The sequence below is a fragment of the Pelecanus crispus genome, chromosome 11, assembly GCF_030463565.1.
Source record: "Pelecanus crispus isolate bPelCri1 chromosome 11, bPelCri1.pri, whole genome shotgun sequence".
Classification (NCBI taxonomy): Eukaryota; Metazoa; Chordata; class Aves; order Pelecaniformes; family Pelecanidae; genus Pelecanus; species Pelecanus crispus.
This window is the reverse complement of record NC_134653.1, coordinates 32,486,302-32,503,096: the sequence shown is the minus strand read 5'-3', so window position 1 is coordinate 32,503,096 and position 16,795 is coordinate 32,486,302. Positions and strand designations below refer to the sequence as shown.

The following is a 16,795-nucleotide window of genomic DNA, read 5'->3' as shown; positions in this document are numbered from 1 at the left end:
CCAGGCCTCGCAAAAATGTAACCTTAGTGATACAGAATAAGGAGCGGAGCAATTACGTAAGTTTTCTGTGACCCTGGAGAAGGGTTTCTTTTCCTTTGATCTCTCTGCAGATGCATGCCATTCCCAGCCTCATAAAACAAAGATTTACGATGAGGTTCACCCCAGTGCAGCTCTCGTAACAGATCTTCCTAACCATGTTATGTTGTCACTTAAACAATGGAGGAAAAGCTTCATGGAGTGGTTAGTTGCTCTGTTTATCCACCAAAACCAAATAATGTACAACAAATTTATGTAGAAATGATGAAAGCAACAATATTTAGTAAGAGTTTACCTTTAGGAAGCTAACGCACCGTCTTCCTGCTTTATGTTGGTATCAAGAAGAATTCATAATACAAGCCTTTCTTTATCTCCTTCCTGAATGACTTGACCAATGGCTGTTTGATTTTGTTGTTTCAGAAAACATTCTCTCTTACATTCCATTAGCTGCTGAAAATCCTGCCACATTTTAATTTGCTTCATATTAGGCCCGTGACTTTCCCGTACAACTTTCTGCTTCTCTCGTAATTTCTGTTAAAAATACAAAAATAATAGATTTTTGGAACAGTCCTACACCACAAAAAATGCTTACATAGGCAGCTTGGAATGACAAAGACTTTTATATGCTACCAAAATATTATTTTGTTCAAGTTGATAACACTCCTTGCAAGTGATAAATGCATTAACACCTGGGACTCAGCTGCTTTGTACAGACTGACAATTATTTCAATGTTTTAAAACTGTCTAAATAAGTCTTATCTATTTAAGAAGTTATGCTAAAATTCTGAGTTAATTTCCATACGGAGCTCTGGCAGTATCAAGTTGCAAGCTGCAATGGATCCATATGATGACATTATAAACATGAGATTAACGTTTTACAATGAAGCCCGCTACTGATTATTAATAATGGTAGCCCAAACCTGTAGAAATCGCTCACAGACTCACTCATAAAAAGGAAACTAATAAAAGAAAGATGTTTAGTGTGAATTGGTAAGCCTAACCTCATCCATGCTGATCTGAGCTTCATACAAGATTAAAAATGGACAACTGCTTTTGTTTAACACTGTTGTGCTGATGATCCCCTGGCCTTTAATAACAGTGATAAGGCTGACAGGCTCAAAATTTATTGTCTTCAACAGGTTGCTTTATATACAACATAAAATTTGAGCTGGCACAGTTTGTTATGCCCATGTTTCAGTTCCTTATCCAAATGGTTTTCAGGGAATGTGCTGTCACGTTAAGCTGTTTGACTATCTTTTACAAGCGGCTCATGCTATACTCTGCAGGAAATCAAGCCCTGAAGAGCGAGCATGATATCTTTTCAGGGTATTAGTTACCAATGCCGGCAGTAATGGAATTTTCTTTGTAGGCTGCAATATGCTTTTTATAAAAGACTGACCACAGCCTTTGGTAATAAGCCCCACAAAAATATGAATTGTAACATGTTTTTACAAGGTAAAAGCCTCATTCTTACCTTCCCAAGGTTTTCCTGTTCAAGGATCATTCGTGTATACTGTTCTCTAAAGGAAATAGAAAATAATTTTATTACGATTTTATTTGGTTCTATGTCTTAGGACAGAATAATGATGCAAGCATGGAAAATTATGAAAGTATGAGGAGGTTCATAAATGAGATAGAAGAGAAAGCATGAAGAAACCTTTTTGTCATTGGACAACGTATCCCTTGACAACGAGGATCAGATCTCTCTGATTCTCTCAGTTGTGCAGCTGAGAAAAGTAATATTGGATAAGAGCTCTTACATTTCTGAAGCAGGCAGGATTGCCACTCCTTCCAGCTTGAAGACAACAGCAAGATCACTTAGATAAGACATACTTGATCCCTTTTTAATAATGCATTTATCCTGGTGATATTCTGAGGTTAGCCAGCGGCCTCACTTGTACAAGCGTCAGAGTTTACAAATCCACAGCCCTTAATTGCTGTGAAGGTAGTGTTGGAATGAGTGGGAAAATACAGGAATGAAAGGGAATAGTATTTCACCCCAGGTTTGACAAATCCAATGACTGCAATGGAACCGCTGCGCGTTCCTCACTTTCAGAAAACAGCCGTCACATTTAGGTGCCTAAATATAGGCTTAGAAGCATAACTGTTGACATTCATTATTAAAAATCTTGGCTGTACACCTTTGTCTGTAACAAGTGGCTGGATCACTTTCTGACATATGCAAACTTGATACGTGAAACCTGACAATATAATATGCAAACCATAACAGCACAATTCAGATACATTACTACGTACTTATTTTAAAATTTATTGAAATGTGACAATAAAAAAAAACTCTTCAGTGAGTCACTTGGGAAAAAAAAAAATCAATTATTGTATTTCGTGTGTAACGGGTACACTTAGAGGTTGAGAGTTTGCTAGTGGAACACAAAGTAACCCGGCTCATCTAAAGAACTTTCCAAATTGCTCAGGGTAGAAGAATATTGCAGAGAGACATCCTAATTTCCAGAAAGAAATATCAGCCTTCATGATACCAGAGTGCAAAGGTTTGCTAGAGCGTGGTGAGCAGCCGTGTAGAACCAAGGCACTGCGTTTCTTATATTCCTCCCATTTCTACTAAGTACGCCAGGCTTTCAACTGGAGCACTTGGGGCCCCTGGCCCCCTGGTCCTGCCTGCCACACTCCCTGCAGAATGGACGTGCAAGGAATGAAGCCGGATCATTTTATGATCTCTCACTCTTGGACAATTGTAGCCAGAACAAACGAGAGCCGTCTGGAGGCTGCTCCAGGTGCTGTGCCACACAGCTGATCCCTAGCAATCTTCACCAGATCAAAGAGATGAAAAACCACACCGAATCTTCTTATTTCCACTGGCACACAGTGTATGTTCACATACATTTGGCCTCGAGAACATAATTTTTTTTTTCTTTAAAGTAGTTTTCAAAGTAATCACCAGAAGATTAGATGTCTTTCCTAGTAAGTTCTTCTTTACTATTTATGATGATGACTGGAAAGAATGCAACTTAATAACTTCATTTAAAAACCCACAACTTTCTATTTTTAGAGAAGAAAATTAACTTTTCACATTCCTGAGAAGTGACTCCAGGGAACAGAGAGTTTATATTCAATAAAGAGGGTCGGAATTAAGACATTTTTTGTTCAATACGTTGTTAGGAAAGTGCTGTTCTATTTATGGTTCATTTTTACTCCATTTACATTCCAGTGCCTGCTGAAAAATACATTCACAATCTAAAAGGATGTCTAGAAAAAAAAACATTATCGTCTCATTTTATATTTTGCAAAGATTCTCCATATTGTACTTTGTTGTAATTCATTTAAATGAGACGGGTCTGCGACCTCTTACAGAAGGTCAAAAATGTGTATAGTCACTGCGAGAGGGATAATTTCCCTAGCTTCTGTGCCCACAGTTAGCAAGTGAAACAGGGACAGCGGAGAAAGTGGTAATGCTCCGTTCGCATTCTCCTCACCATACCCGGAATTACATAGCTGGACTCACGCTTAATTCCAGCATTTGGCTTCGATGGCTTGTCTGTGTGAATACTCACATTGTGGATGTTCGTTTCACAAGTATTTCAGCTGGAGCATTTCTTGCTTAGCATCTGTGAATAAATCAGACCCTCCCCTTCCCTGCGAGGCCATAAAAGGAGAGTGCCTGCTGGTTGACCCGCATTTCCTCTCAGCTGCTTGGCTGAGCTGTCTTGCCTTTCATACTAATGAATATTCACATCATCACTCAGATTTTTCTCATAGCCACTTCTCTTTTCATCCTTCTGCTTAATTTTGCTGTTTCATCATCTTTCATTAGACAAATCTTGTATTTCCTACAGCCTTCCATTATTTTATGAGATGGAATAAGAGGCTTCTCACCCTCCACTCACATTCAATCTCCTTGTCCTTTTCTTCTCCCACCCTAACGTTAGTAGTTTTGATTCTTTTCTTACTCTTAATTTTCCTACATTGTTTACTACATAGTATTTAAACATTTTCATGCCTCAGATCCTTGCAGAAGGTCTCCGTGATGGATATTAATCTAGCCCTTCATTTCCTAGTGGCCTCTGCCTCATGTTCTAGAGCCGCAGGAGATGCAGCTCTGATACCCGTGCAACATGCATCGGGATAACTTCTAGTTCATGAAGGATCTGACAGAGGAGGAAGACCTCATCTCTCGGTGTCTCCCCAGGGAATCCCTGGAGTTTTCTCACTCAGTTTGACATGTCGCTATCTCTGTCAATGGCCCCATTCCAGAGCCCATAAAATCTTACTGGTCAACTACTGCCTTTTTTCACTCCACAATGAGCAAGAAATTGCCTCTGGTGATACTGAATGACATTTGATTACGTATGCTACCAACTAACGGTGCTTCCCCTGTTGCCACCACTACAACAGAAAGGTCCAGAAATTATTCTGAAAGTCCTAAGAGGACAGATATCTTGGGAAATTAATTTATTCTTCCATCTCCTTTGAGAAGTGACAGACAACTACTGTTTCTCTTTTCCCGTTGTGATGTCAGCATGTTGGATGGTCTGAAGCTTTCAAATGGAATGTTTCAAATGGAACTATTATTAATTATCTAATTAAGCCATTCTATCTTTGCTTTGCCACTCAGTCATGTTTTTAAATTGTTTTGTGAATGGGACAATTCTGTGAAGCATTTTGGCACACGGTAGAGAAGACTGTACGTGAACCACAGCTCTGACATGATGGATTACACAGATCTCAAGCAACAATCTGTCCTGTCTCTGAAATACAAATGCAGAAATCTAAGAAAAGGCCTCACATCAAGGAACTATATTGCTGTGGCTTTTTAAAGCCTAAGCAATAGAGCAAACTGTAGGAATGCTGATTGATGCAGACTGTGAGATGGAGAGACAAGGCAGAGCTCATGCCCCCTCTGCTCTGAACTAATTATATACTCTGTGAAGATTGCTTGGTACAGGAATGACTACACCTTTAAGGAGACCCAATCCTACTTTCAAAACATCAGAGTGTTTTTCGCTCATTCCATTCATTAAAAAATTAAACAAAAAGACCTTTGATCAAACCCAGCAAACATGAATTTTAAAGCTACTGTTTTGATAAATATTTTCATGACTGAGAAATACTATGGTGTGAAAGCCAAAGACCACTTTGTAAAACTAGTAACAACAATTTAAGCTTGTTTATTTTGTTGTCAGCTAGGATCTAAGAAATTTTGGGGGGATCAAAGGTAAAATGGAATTTCTATTTCATCCAAAGTTCTGGAATTTTGAAAAAGTAATTATGAAGAATAAAAAACAGAATAAAATTTTTACACTTTTACCAAATGAAAGTTATAAATGGTTTGGTTTGGATTTTCCTGATGTTTAATTTTGATGGGGCTGAACCAGCTTATTGACTTTATTGCCTGAATTTTGTTTCAACTTTTATATTGTATTAAAAGATTGAACATAGAGAAAAATTTAAACTGGATACTTTTACAAAAATACTTAGCATGTGGTAAAGTGCAAAAAAAAAAAAATCTATGTGGCATGGTAACATTTAGACTTCTTAGCACAGATAATTTATCCAAAATATCTCATTCTCAGAAAACATTTCAATCTTTGGCAGGACTGCATCATTTAAAATGGAAAACTACACACAAAAAAAATCAGCTCAATTCATAACCTTTTCTGCTTCTCTCCCTACTAGGCAAAGGCAAGGGATCCTGAAAAAACTCACAGAATGAAGCAACTGTCATTATACTGGAGAAAATTAAATTGAGTGTAAAGATGAAGGTTAGTGTGATGGTGCAGAACAGTATTCGTTCTATCTCCAGTAAGAACTGCAAATAGGAGTAAAACAAAATCCATTTAGGGTGAGTATATGCAGTCCTCTGTTCCTGTACTGGTGACGGTGACAGCTATTATACCTGAAAGAAGAGTAGAAGATTTGCAAGAAACGGCAGACTCTGAGGGCAGCATATGGTTGCTCTCTGAGAGGTGGTAGACCTTCTCCTCCTGCACGCTGGAGTCTCAGGGGGAAACTTGGCAGGGGCGTTATGTCTGGTAGAGCCACACTTCCTGCAGGACCCAGCTGAAGCACAGCTTCTCTGAGCTTGTGCCAACGGGGCCTGCAAGTTAAAACCGCTATCTGGGGCCTATAATCTCCAGCAGGAAGGGAAAATCTTTTGGTATGTCTGAGAGAACTCGTAGGTTTACAGCAGTATATGCTGGAATTCAAGATGCTTATTTTTAGATTATTATAGTGTTTCTAAATTTATCAGGTGAACTCCTCCAGTTCAAATGCCAGTGAGAAAATTCCTAACTTCAACCCCAGTTTATGAATATCCTCAAGTTAACACAAAGGAAACATGTTCATAAACTTACCGAATTGCCTTTCGTCTCTCTTGTGGGTCTGGGGAGACGTATGCCTTCATTTCTTCTTTAGCACGCTGCAGCTGTATTTCTAGATTCTATAAAGAAATACGTAATTTAAAAAAAATATAATTCCTGTTTCATTTCACAATGAACAATCTGGTCCCTCTTGTGATCTTACCCTTTTCATGCAGTTAATATAACGGTAGTTGCTTTCTTCCTGAACACACTCCTCAAGAAGTCCTTTCACTTCCTGTAGTACAAGAATAAGATTTCAAAGGACATCATAACTGAAAATCCACAGGAGATGCCCTGTGTTGCCATATAAACCATGAGAGTCTGTAGTAGAAACAGGCATAATACTGAATTGATAATTTCTTAAACGTTTATAAAAGAGACTTCTGTGAAGCCCAAATTATAAAGTGAAAGATAATTCATTTTTTTTAGATTTGCAGTTTCAGTCACAGTTAGAGATGCTAAATGATTGTTAATAGGTGTTTATTAATATGACTGACTTCTAACAGACACTTCAAAAGTGCTGCCAAGACTCTTGTTCCTAAGCACATCTTAAGTGCTAAATACAGTTGTGAATAAGCATTTCTTGGAACACATCTGCAAAATGTATGTTAGAAGCTACAGACATGTTAATAGTATGTTAATTAGCAATCAATAATTATGTTGAGGACTATGGAGACAGTGGGTTAGTCCCATCTCTAAACGGTCCATACCAAAAACACCTAATAATCCAAATGGAATTCATGTACTCCAGGTCACACAGCAATTGTCAACTCCAAAGCTCTGTCACCATGTGATCTTCAGACCATCAGCGGGAAAACTGAATTCTGCTGTTCAACTGCAAGAGTTTGCTGACAGTCATGTCCAGCTTAATCAGTGGATGTGATTGTCATCACGTGATAGTAAATTACTAAGATTTGTCTTGCCAAGAAAAAAAGCCTTGATTGCTATTGTAAAATAGTTATTATGGAAGGTCTACTTCATAGTAGGATCATCTTTGGATTATTTTATTTTGCTTGGATTAAGCCATACAAAGGTACTTTTAGTGCAGGGAAAGAATTATCTATGTATCCACCCACACTTTAAACGCACGCCTTTTTTATTTTGAAATATATCCCTTATGTGGGCAACTCCTTGAAAAATCAAGTCCAGACAAAATTCACAGGAGTGACCGAGTGAGATAAAGCAGATTCATATAAACATATTAATATTGGTGTGTGTCCCCACCTTAACGGATTGCGGTGGTTTAGGTACTTCCCTTCCTAAAAGTGCTATAGTTCAAGCAATGCATGAACTACATACCCACAAGCTCATAGATATACCCATATGGTTGTATTTTTAAAAAGCTGTTGTATGCAAGAATGCAAGACGGGCACATTTAATGAAGTATCTTTGCTATCAATTTCAGTACATTAATTATCCATTGTCTTGATAAATTAATCCTTATTTTATGGTCAAATTCTTTCCTAACAGATACTATCTAGGTCAGCAGGATTTCTGGCAGATGCATCTTCTTTTACAATATCCTTGCTAATCAAAGCTGTGTGTCGGTGGATGGACTGATGTACCACTGAGTTAATTTGTTGCTATTCAGAACAGGAGACGTGTGTGACTGTAGCTAGTCCACAGCAGTTTCAGGCGTGATTTGCATAGTTGTGGATCACCACTGACTCATTTCCACTTGAAGTGGATTTGTACTTTCCATATCCAGAGGGAAGGCAGGGAAAATATTGTACCATAGTGAATAACATGTTGTGCAGTATTTATTAATATGCACGAACAAGCCAGCAACTTACCTGTTCCAGCGTAGAACGATTGCTCTCTAACCCCGCTGCACAACTGTCGTATTGGATTTTTTTTTCATCACATTCTTGAGTTAATTCCTTACGTGAAAAGGGCAAAAGGGTACATAAATGAATTCTTCAATTGACTGACACGTGACATTCAGGCAGACTGTGCTCTTGTCGGTCTCACACATCCACCTCAGCTATTGGCACACTCACAGACACTTACATAAACCTAGCAGGCACATGGGTATTATTACACGGGGGAAGCCACTAGCCTCCACTTGCATACTGGAGGATCAGCTGTATACGCCACAACATAGCATGCAAATTTCCTCTTTACAGCCACATCCATAGCTTTAACGTGGTAGGTTAATAAGGCAGTGTTTGCAGGAAGAAAGGAAAAATAATTATAAAACCAGAGATTAAGAAAGGATTAATATACTTGCTACCTATGAAAAGGCAGCTTTCTAGTTGTACACAACAAACGCCTTAGCTGGATTTCATTTGCTGATGCTTTTAATAGAACCATTAAAACTAAGTTTTCTGGAAATTCGGTTGATAGATAAACGGATAGCTCTATTTACTTCTGTGGCAATGAGCCAACTTATAGCAGCTGTGGACCTGAATGACTTTTATTTTCAGCTCTCTATAAAATTCTGAAAACAAATGGATAAATCTGTCATTCCTACAGACTAATATAGGGCTTAGATCAATGTATTCAACTATTTGGATGAGACATTATTTGCAATCCATTTAAAAAGGAGAGCATTAGTTGAGATCATTAGTGCCGAGATGCAGAAAAAGCTTTGAAACCAATTTGAAAACTAACTTTCCTACAGTTTTGAACCATGATTTTTAAAATTTTCCCCTGGTGCAGTAATGTTTTTTAATTGCTGTAAAGGACAAAATTTTCAGCCTGATTGTGCGCCTGCACTGTCAGCTTTTATGAATTCCAGTCTTTAACATGTTGCCTGTTGCAAATCACTGTTGACCCATTCTATTTCCAGCTTTCCTTCAGAGTTGATTATGTCCTTGTACAGCACTACAGAGATCTGTAAATTAGACTTGTTTGTGATTCTGACTTTATTTACACAGAACAAGAGAAGTGTTTCTACTAACTTGGCACTTTTGACGCAACTGTCTCAGTTCTTTGATAACAGGAGCTAGGCTTGCCTTCTTCTCTGCCACCATAGTATTCAGTTTTTTTACCTGATGGAGGGACAAAATAATACACATTAACAATATGATACTAACAGTACATTTATATAATTGGGAATGTGCAAGTGAAGGGAAGAAAACCAAAATATGGAGAGAAACAATGTGCGATGAAGACTGAACTGTATATAATATAAGTTCAGGCCTAATTAACAAAGGGAAAGAACCCATCTTGTAGTGGGCTCGTTACCGCAAATGAGACAAATTCTGCTCCCGTCGTTTCAACTGAGAACGTCACAGAGAAGTCCAGAAGACAGCCTATGTGCCGGACACCTAATGACCTTAAGGAATAGGGGAAGATGAAGGAGTTGCATAGAGGTGCACTGAGAGAAAGGAAGAAATCCTTACGAAAGCAAACCAGCCAACCTGCCTGCATAGGTTAAATAAAGTTTGAAAATGCTAAAACAGAGTTGCTGTAAAATATTTATACTGAAAATTCAAATTTGATCCAGCTTTCTATTTGAGAGTCATTCTGGTTTAATTATACCACTTTATTTTAAAAGTGCCCTAATGATTTCAAAGAATGCTATTTTGCTTTTTGCTCTTTTATAATATTTTCAAATTAGGAATTCAAGTTCTGTCTTGCTTCTATGGCTATGTGGGAAGTTAAATTAAAACATGACAGATCTAAGGGCAATTTAAAATTAGGCTATAGAGAACAAGACAAGATATTTAGCTCTTTAGGCATATTAAGTATTTTTTTAACAAATGCTTAACTGCAGTGATTTACAAACATATTTGAAAGAGATTGAAAAATATTTTTCTAAAAACGTGCAAATATGAAACCACTTCTGAAATCACAAAGAAGTAAAAAAACAAGGACCACAAGACTTGATATCCCTAATGTTTCTGAAGGAGAGGAAAGCAGATTTTTTTTTAATAATTCTAAATTTCTTCTTCATACATTAAAAGAAATACACATTTTAGTAAACTTTTTGAAGATTACCTTTGCAGATGTATACTGTTTGAAAATATATTTTTATATATATATAAACATAGATTGAAAGAAAATTAAAAACCCAAACAAAAATATTAAACTTGGTTTTATATGCTGCGGAACCCAATATTGAAATTGAGGAAATACAATAGTTGAAGACAAAAATCACCATTTCAGACATGTTATCTAGTGTCCGGCCTTTCATTTCATCCATTTCACTCTTTACTGCAGATACTCTTTCCAGCTCCTCCTGGGTGTAACTGTATCCAGAAATACCCTTCTTGTCTTCAATAGCTTGCTGTAGACACAAGAAGTACATACTGAATGTGAGTCCATTAATCAAGTAACAGCAAATTCCTTCAAAAAGCCAAAATATTGTAAAGAAAGTGGAAAAGGTTAAGTACTGTAATAAATTTATTTTAAAAGTGATTAATAATCTAGCTGCCACAACAAATAACTTTTTATCTAGTGCCTGTATAGTAGGATAACAACAGCTTTTTGTAAATACTCTATTTGGTCATTCAGTGCCCAATTAAATGAACAGAAAGTCTCCACAAAGTAAAGAGGGCTTTAGGTCAGGCTCTGGAGAAGTTCAATATGTAAAATCCAGATGCTTAATCTGAAGACGTAGTTAATTATTTGTTAAACAACCGTCAAGCAAAACTAAGTAAATGTTGTATTCATTATAGTAATACTAATACCATCTTACCAAATTCAAGCATTACATTACATAAACTTTACATTTAATTATATGTTGATGTAATGGTCTTTAGCAATGCTTGCTATTAAGTATGTAAGAAGGGTATTTTCTGTAATCTGAAAGCTAAGCGTTGATTAATGCATCCACAACTTGTGGACGCAAAACAATTAATTCATGCAAAACATTCATTCTTAAAAGCGCCATGTATCTATGAACTCCAGGTTATCCTCAAAAACCTTTCACAACCAGATGTTTAAGACAAGATTTGTCTCTACTAATAGCTACTGCTACCATGATGGAAGCATTTTGTAGACTTTAATAGCAGTGTGGTTTTGACAGGGTGTTATGCCCAGGGCTAGAAAAGGTACGTTTGATTCTACAGGGAAAAAGTGCGCACTAGTCATCTGGTGTAAGAACTTTAGAGTCAAAGCTCTGTAGTTTTACTACACAGCAGTTTAGAAAAGCTCAGACCTGAATGAGACTATACTGTTGACCACGTGTAGCCACTTCACAGAAAAACTTCTAGTGCTTTGTGCTGTGATTTTCCTGTGGGATGACTAGTGTATGTTAGTTATCCTGCTGTAAATAAACACTTCCGAAGTGAAAAGACACATCCACACACTGTCCTTCTAGCTGAGGAGCAATCACGAGAAAAAGCTCTGATCCTACTGCTTAGGTGCCTCTTTCTACCCAGGTAGCAGTTCTGGTTTTATTTTTAATTAAACAATGAATGCCCTATTGAAATAGTAGGACATCATCCACTGCGTCTATGTGAGTATCTTTCTAAAGTCTATCCCATGTATTTTCACACTGTCAATTTTCTTTTAATAAGGCAAATACTTTTACGTTAAAAAATGAAAAATATGTACACGTAACAAAACAGATGTAAGTAACACCGAAATATTCTGATAACAGAAATACTGGTATTAGAAAAAAATACTACAGCAGTAGATTTTTGTGAACTAAAAAGGGAATCTCTTTGCGTTTGGGATGCGTGTATATTCCTTGAACGCTTACAGTTATGCATAGCAGAAATCCTTCTGGCTTAGAAAAAGCATTCACCCAGTTTTAAATTTTTCACTTACTGTGATATGCATTTTCTTCTAAATATTCTGGGGCTAGAATGTTTCCGTCCTGCTTGCTCTTTTTTTAAATACTATTCCTATATATTTTGCAGCAGTAACTCGAAGCCTACTTGCCATCAATAATTTTCAAAGCCCTTACTATGTAAGTGGATACCAAAAACTAATTTAAGAATCGAGCCTTGCTCTGACTGGAGTTAGTGAAGTCTTACCATTGACTTTAAAAAGCAGGGTCAAGCCCCTCAGTCTAAAAAGAAATTGCAGAACAGTCATGACTGCCTGTAAGAAACAGTTGCTGAACATAAAGTACAGCAGCTTAGCATAGTCAACAGACAAAAATAAATTTTATACCCTAATGACTCTTTTACTAATGACAGCAGGAGAGCTGAGGATGATATACATTAAAAACTAACAAAACAACATCCATCTTATTACATAGCTGTTATCAGGGAAGCAAGGGTGATGGACTGTGGTAGCGGTAAATGCCTGTATTACCAACTGCTGCTGAATAGCCTCGTGGCGCTGTTTTAGAAGTTCTTCTGTCCTCTGGAGGATACCATACTCAGCTGTAATTTCTGCTATTTCCAGTCGCTTCTTTTTATAAAATGTGTTTTTGCTCCGGAGCTTATTAACGTAGTGTTTAAACTGGAATGAGAAAGAATAGAAATATCATTTAACCTAAAGCAAAAAAGAGCTTTATCACAGACTGTTGCTATATAAAATGTAATTTTCCTATTTGGACGGCATATTGAAGATTAAGTGTTTAGAACAGAGGACTGGAATTCAGGATTCCCAGGGTCTATTTATTTTCAGCTCTGCATTTGTTCACTGAGTGAGATCAAGAAAATCAGCTCTATTGCTTTCTGTTCCAGCTCACTCATTTGTAATAGTGAGATCATTTGGTTCTGCTCACCACCATTTGACAGCTGGAAAAATAATTACTCTTTGCAAAATGTTGTGAGAATCCTGGATAATAATAAAGTTAATGTAATAGTAATTTGCACTTGTAACAGAGCACCAGATCAGCAGTGTGTAGCCCCAAAGAGCTCTGCAGACCAAGAAAAAAGACTATCTTTTTTAAAAAATGTTAGTTCTCAGTAGTTAAAATTTGTTGTTCTCTTTCCTTGACTCTTGCAGACATAAATGATATCACTGGCTAAGTTTTTAAAGACAGGAAAATAAAAGCAGAGTCGTTGCATAGAAGCAGAGAAATGCAATATATATTTCACTCAATCTAAAGTAATGAAGAATTTATACTTTTATTACAGACTAAGCACAATAATACATATCCTTACAGTTCAACAGCCTCAGCTAATTTACATCTGAATCCGTGTGCGCTCAATTTGTAACACATATGAAATATCAGGTGTTGAAACAAACATGTAATATTTTTCTTTGCCTTAATGTTTTCCATCTGTCAAACAGGCTTAGCTCTTATTCTTCTATTTTACATGAGAGCTGCGAGGCAAATGCCAGTTGCAGCTCAAAAATGCATTCAGATCCAGAGACGGAAAGCAAATGCAATTTATTAGAGTAAATGATGTAAGAGCAGGCTTCAGAATGTTCCTTGGCGAGGAGGGATTCAGCATGTGCAGAGTGAGCATAAAACAGGCAGCCCCAAGGAGAAAATAGGAGTCCCACTACCACTGATACAAGTTTAAAACTCAAACATAAAAGAACTTAGATTTTGAAATGTACATTAATTTTTCTTTTTGCAAAATTATGCCTCTCCCTTCTAAAGAATAAACCCAAAAAACCAATGTGACCACAGCCTAAGAACCCCCAGAGTAACTGTATGTTCTATAAAAAGTGTCCTGGGCAAAATGCCCAAAATGAAATCAACCCTGTTCATCTGCCATCCTGTGCAATATCTAGGCCAAAGCTGCTTCTCTCTTGCTATGCTCCAGAACTATTTTTAAAGCCAAAAGCTATAAACGTTTTTGGTGAAAGAACAAACCCACAAATTACTCAATGTGCTCTATGCAGATTGGACTATGCGTGGCTTTGGGATACCATTTTACATTGTGCGCGCTACCTAGGACAAGGATAGACAAGGTCACCTAAGCCCCAGCGCTGCACAGCGGAGGCAGTTCTGTTACAGTCATACTGTCTTTGGTACATTATTGGCACACTTAATAGAGTATTACCAGAATTAATTATTTTTCAGAGCAAATTCAAGTATATCCTCTTCGTTAATACAAAAGACCTTTATTTATTTATTTATTTATTGCTTAGACAATACCGAGTTTTTTCTGATTTTCAAGAGATTAGAAAAGTATAAATACAATCTCCCCCACTAACTGAGGAAAATTTAAGGGAAGCACAGTCATCTGTCTTGATGATATCTAGAGATATTTCATTTGACCAGTAGAATATAGTAAAGAATGATGTAAAGGATTAAACTTACTTAATATGTGACCATATACAGCTATCAAATCTGAACAATTTTCTGACAATTTATCCCAAGATGAAAAGCAAACTATTATTCTCTTCACTTCTATAGCTACTTTTAAGATCTTGAAAATAGCTCGAGTGGGAGGAAGAGTATTTGCATATTCAATATTCAAAGCATAATGTATTTTACAATGGAAGTCAAAGGATCTTGTTGATTAAAGAACTGATTCCACCAATGTTCTATTATTAGTTGATTAAGTTAGGACTGTATAATAAAAATTTCATCCAAAGCTAACTACAAGTTGCTCACATTGACAAGTGAAACCTATTCATTTTAGGAGATGGACCTTTCACCGCAATCTCTGGCTTTTTAAAAGCAAACTTAACCTTTCGCATAGCTTCTGTTGCAGTAAACAAGGCAAAAGAAGACATAAACAACAGTAGCAAAATGATAATATCTGTAGAAAAAAATCAATCAATAAATAAAATCAATCAATAGTTTGTCAGAATGTTCAAAAGACTTCATCTACTCCAAACGCAGCAGAGATTAGCCCCTCAAAATCTCACTAACTGAAGGCTTCTTTAGATCCAGGGCCAAATTCAGAGCTGGAGTTATTAGATTTGACTCCACTTAAATCAGCAGCTTGTAGAGATCTTATGGCAAAATTAGGTTTCTTCAGCCTAAAAGCTGAGAATCATTCTGTAGCTTTCCAAAAATTAAAAATAAGCTTCTTGTAAAATACCAGTGCTTTAATTTGTGTAAGCATTATTCTCAAGCTTTATACATCTCATGCTCCCATCTATACGTAGATGAAAAATCAAGCCCTTAAAATGCTATAAAACATTGTATTTTACTGCGGTAAAAGGTCTTTTAAATAATTTGAATAGTTCACAAAAGAAGAACATTGTCTAACCATATCACTTTAAAGTTAACCAACCAAAGGGAATCCGTTTTCGAGCAGCAGCATTTTCCCATAGACCAGGTCAACTGCTGCCTGCGTAGAAACTCAGCAGGCTCAACCTACAGAATTCCCATGGATCTGTCAGTGCCCGCAGTGATGTACCATTCAAGGCTATGTCCACTACTAAGCTTTTCTTTCTCAAGCAACTTAACACAAATAGTTATTTAAGCTTCAAAGATTAAATAACTGGACAAGAACCAAATGCTGGCACTGACTTCGCAGTTAAAGTAAACAAGCCTGGAGACCCATGTTTCCTAGCCGAGTCAGAGCCCCCTGAGATATAAAAACTATCCAAAGGAAAGCAAAGAAAGATTATACTTTTTCACTTGGCTATTTTTATGGCTGACTGTAACGTAACAAGTGTGGAATCTAGATTATGAAACAGAATTAATGAAAACAGGACTTTGATCTCTCATATAACGTCCTGCAGCATGCAGGTATCTAGCATCCCTGGGCAAGTTTCCTGTACTATGTTCCATTTTTATTGAAAGAATCCAGCAATGCTAGTACTTTATGCTTCTCCGCTTACTACAATCTGAAAGTGATTGCTATCGATTAAATCTTATCACACTATTGTGAAGTAATTAAGTATTATGACACTTCTAAATACAACAAAATCGAATCACAGCTATTAAAATGGCTTCTCCAGGACCATACAGAGTCTGGCAGGTTACCCCCCTCCAGGAAAGAACATAAGTACCCTGACCACATGCTTCAGTGTGTTGCTGAATTGGGATCAAAGCCCAGCTCCTCTGCTGCTTAGTCTTATGCTCTCACTATAAGCCCATCATTTCATCTCCTTAAAACTAACATTTGCCCCATGTGAATTTTTCACAAGGTTCTTATTCCAAGATTATCATTAAAGGGGAAAATGGGTAAGTTCGTTTTTCAGAAAAGAACAAATCCCAGATTAATCCCTCACTTTCGAGTCAAATGTTCAAAACCAGTATTTTCTGGATTACTGTACCAATTTGATTGTGTTATAGTAATCAAAATATTCTTCACACGAAAGTACTACAGAAAACAAAGTATTAATTGTAAAAAAAAAATTATTTCTGAAATACATAATCTAAACAAGGTCCCAAATAAACAGTTTTGTTAATGAAATTATTTGCATGAGGACAACAATTGCAGAAAACTTTATCTGACTATCTCTATTTTTATTAAGAATTGAGGAACAGATGTTTTAATTTTCTAACTAGACCAATTAACGGGATACAGAATGTCCAAAGTATTAAAATTCAGTTAGGAAAAGTTCCTGATCATGACAGATTTTCAGTATTTTTTCCTAAAAGGCTCTAAATTTAAGCTAGTACAACCACTGTTGGATATAGTTAATAACTCATACATAGA

General features: G+C 36.7%; 1 protein-coding gene across 1 annotated transcript in view; it reads right to left on the bottom strand.

Moving 5' to 3' along the window:
- Positions 1-384: 384 nt before the first annotated feature.
- Positions 385-16,795, bottom strand: part of IFT81 (intraflagellar transport 81) — a 41,475-nt gene continuing 25,064 nt past the window's right edge. Inside the window, exons 11-18 of the mRNA XM_075718845.1 lie at positions 12,582-12,731; positions 10,474-10,602; positions 9,272-9,361; positions 8,162-8,248; positions 6,532-6,603; positions 6,363-6,448; positions 1,511-1,556; positions 385-567 (exon numbers count right to left, since the gene is read on the bottom strand). Of these exons, the coding sequence (XP_075574960.1) occupies positions 385-567; positions 1,511-1,556; positions 6,363-6,448; positions 6,532-6,603; positions 8,162-8,248; positions 9,272-9,361; positions 10,474-10,602; positions 12,582-12,731 (843 nt within the window). The remainder of the gene's footprint in view (positions 568-1,510; positions 1,557-6,362; positions 6,449-6,531; positions 6,604-8,161; positions 8,249-9,271; positions 9,362-10,473; positions 10,603-12,581; positions 12,732-16,795) is intronic.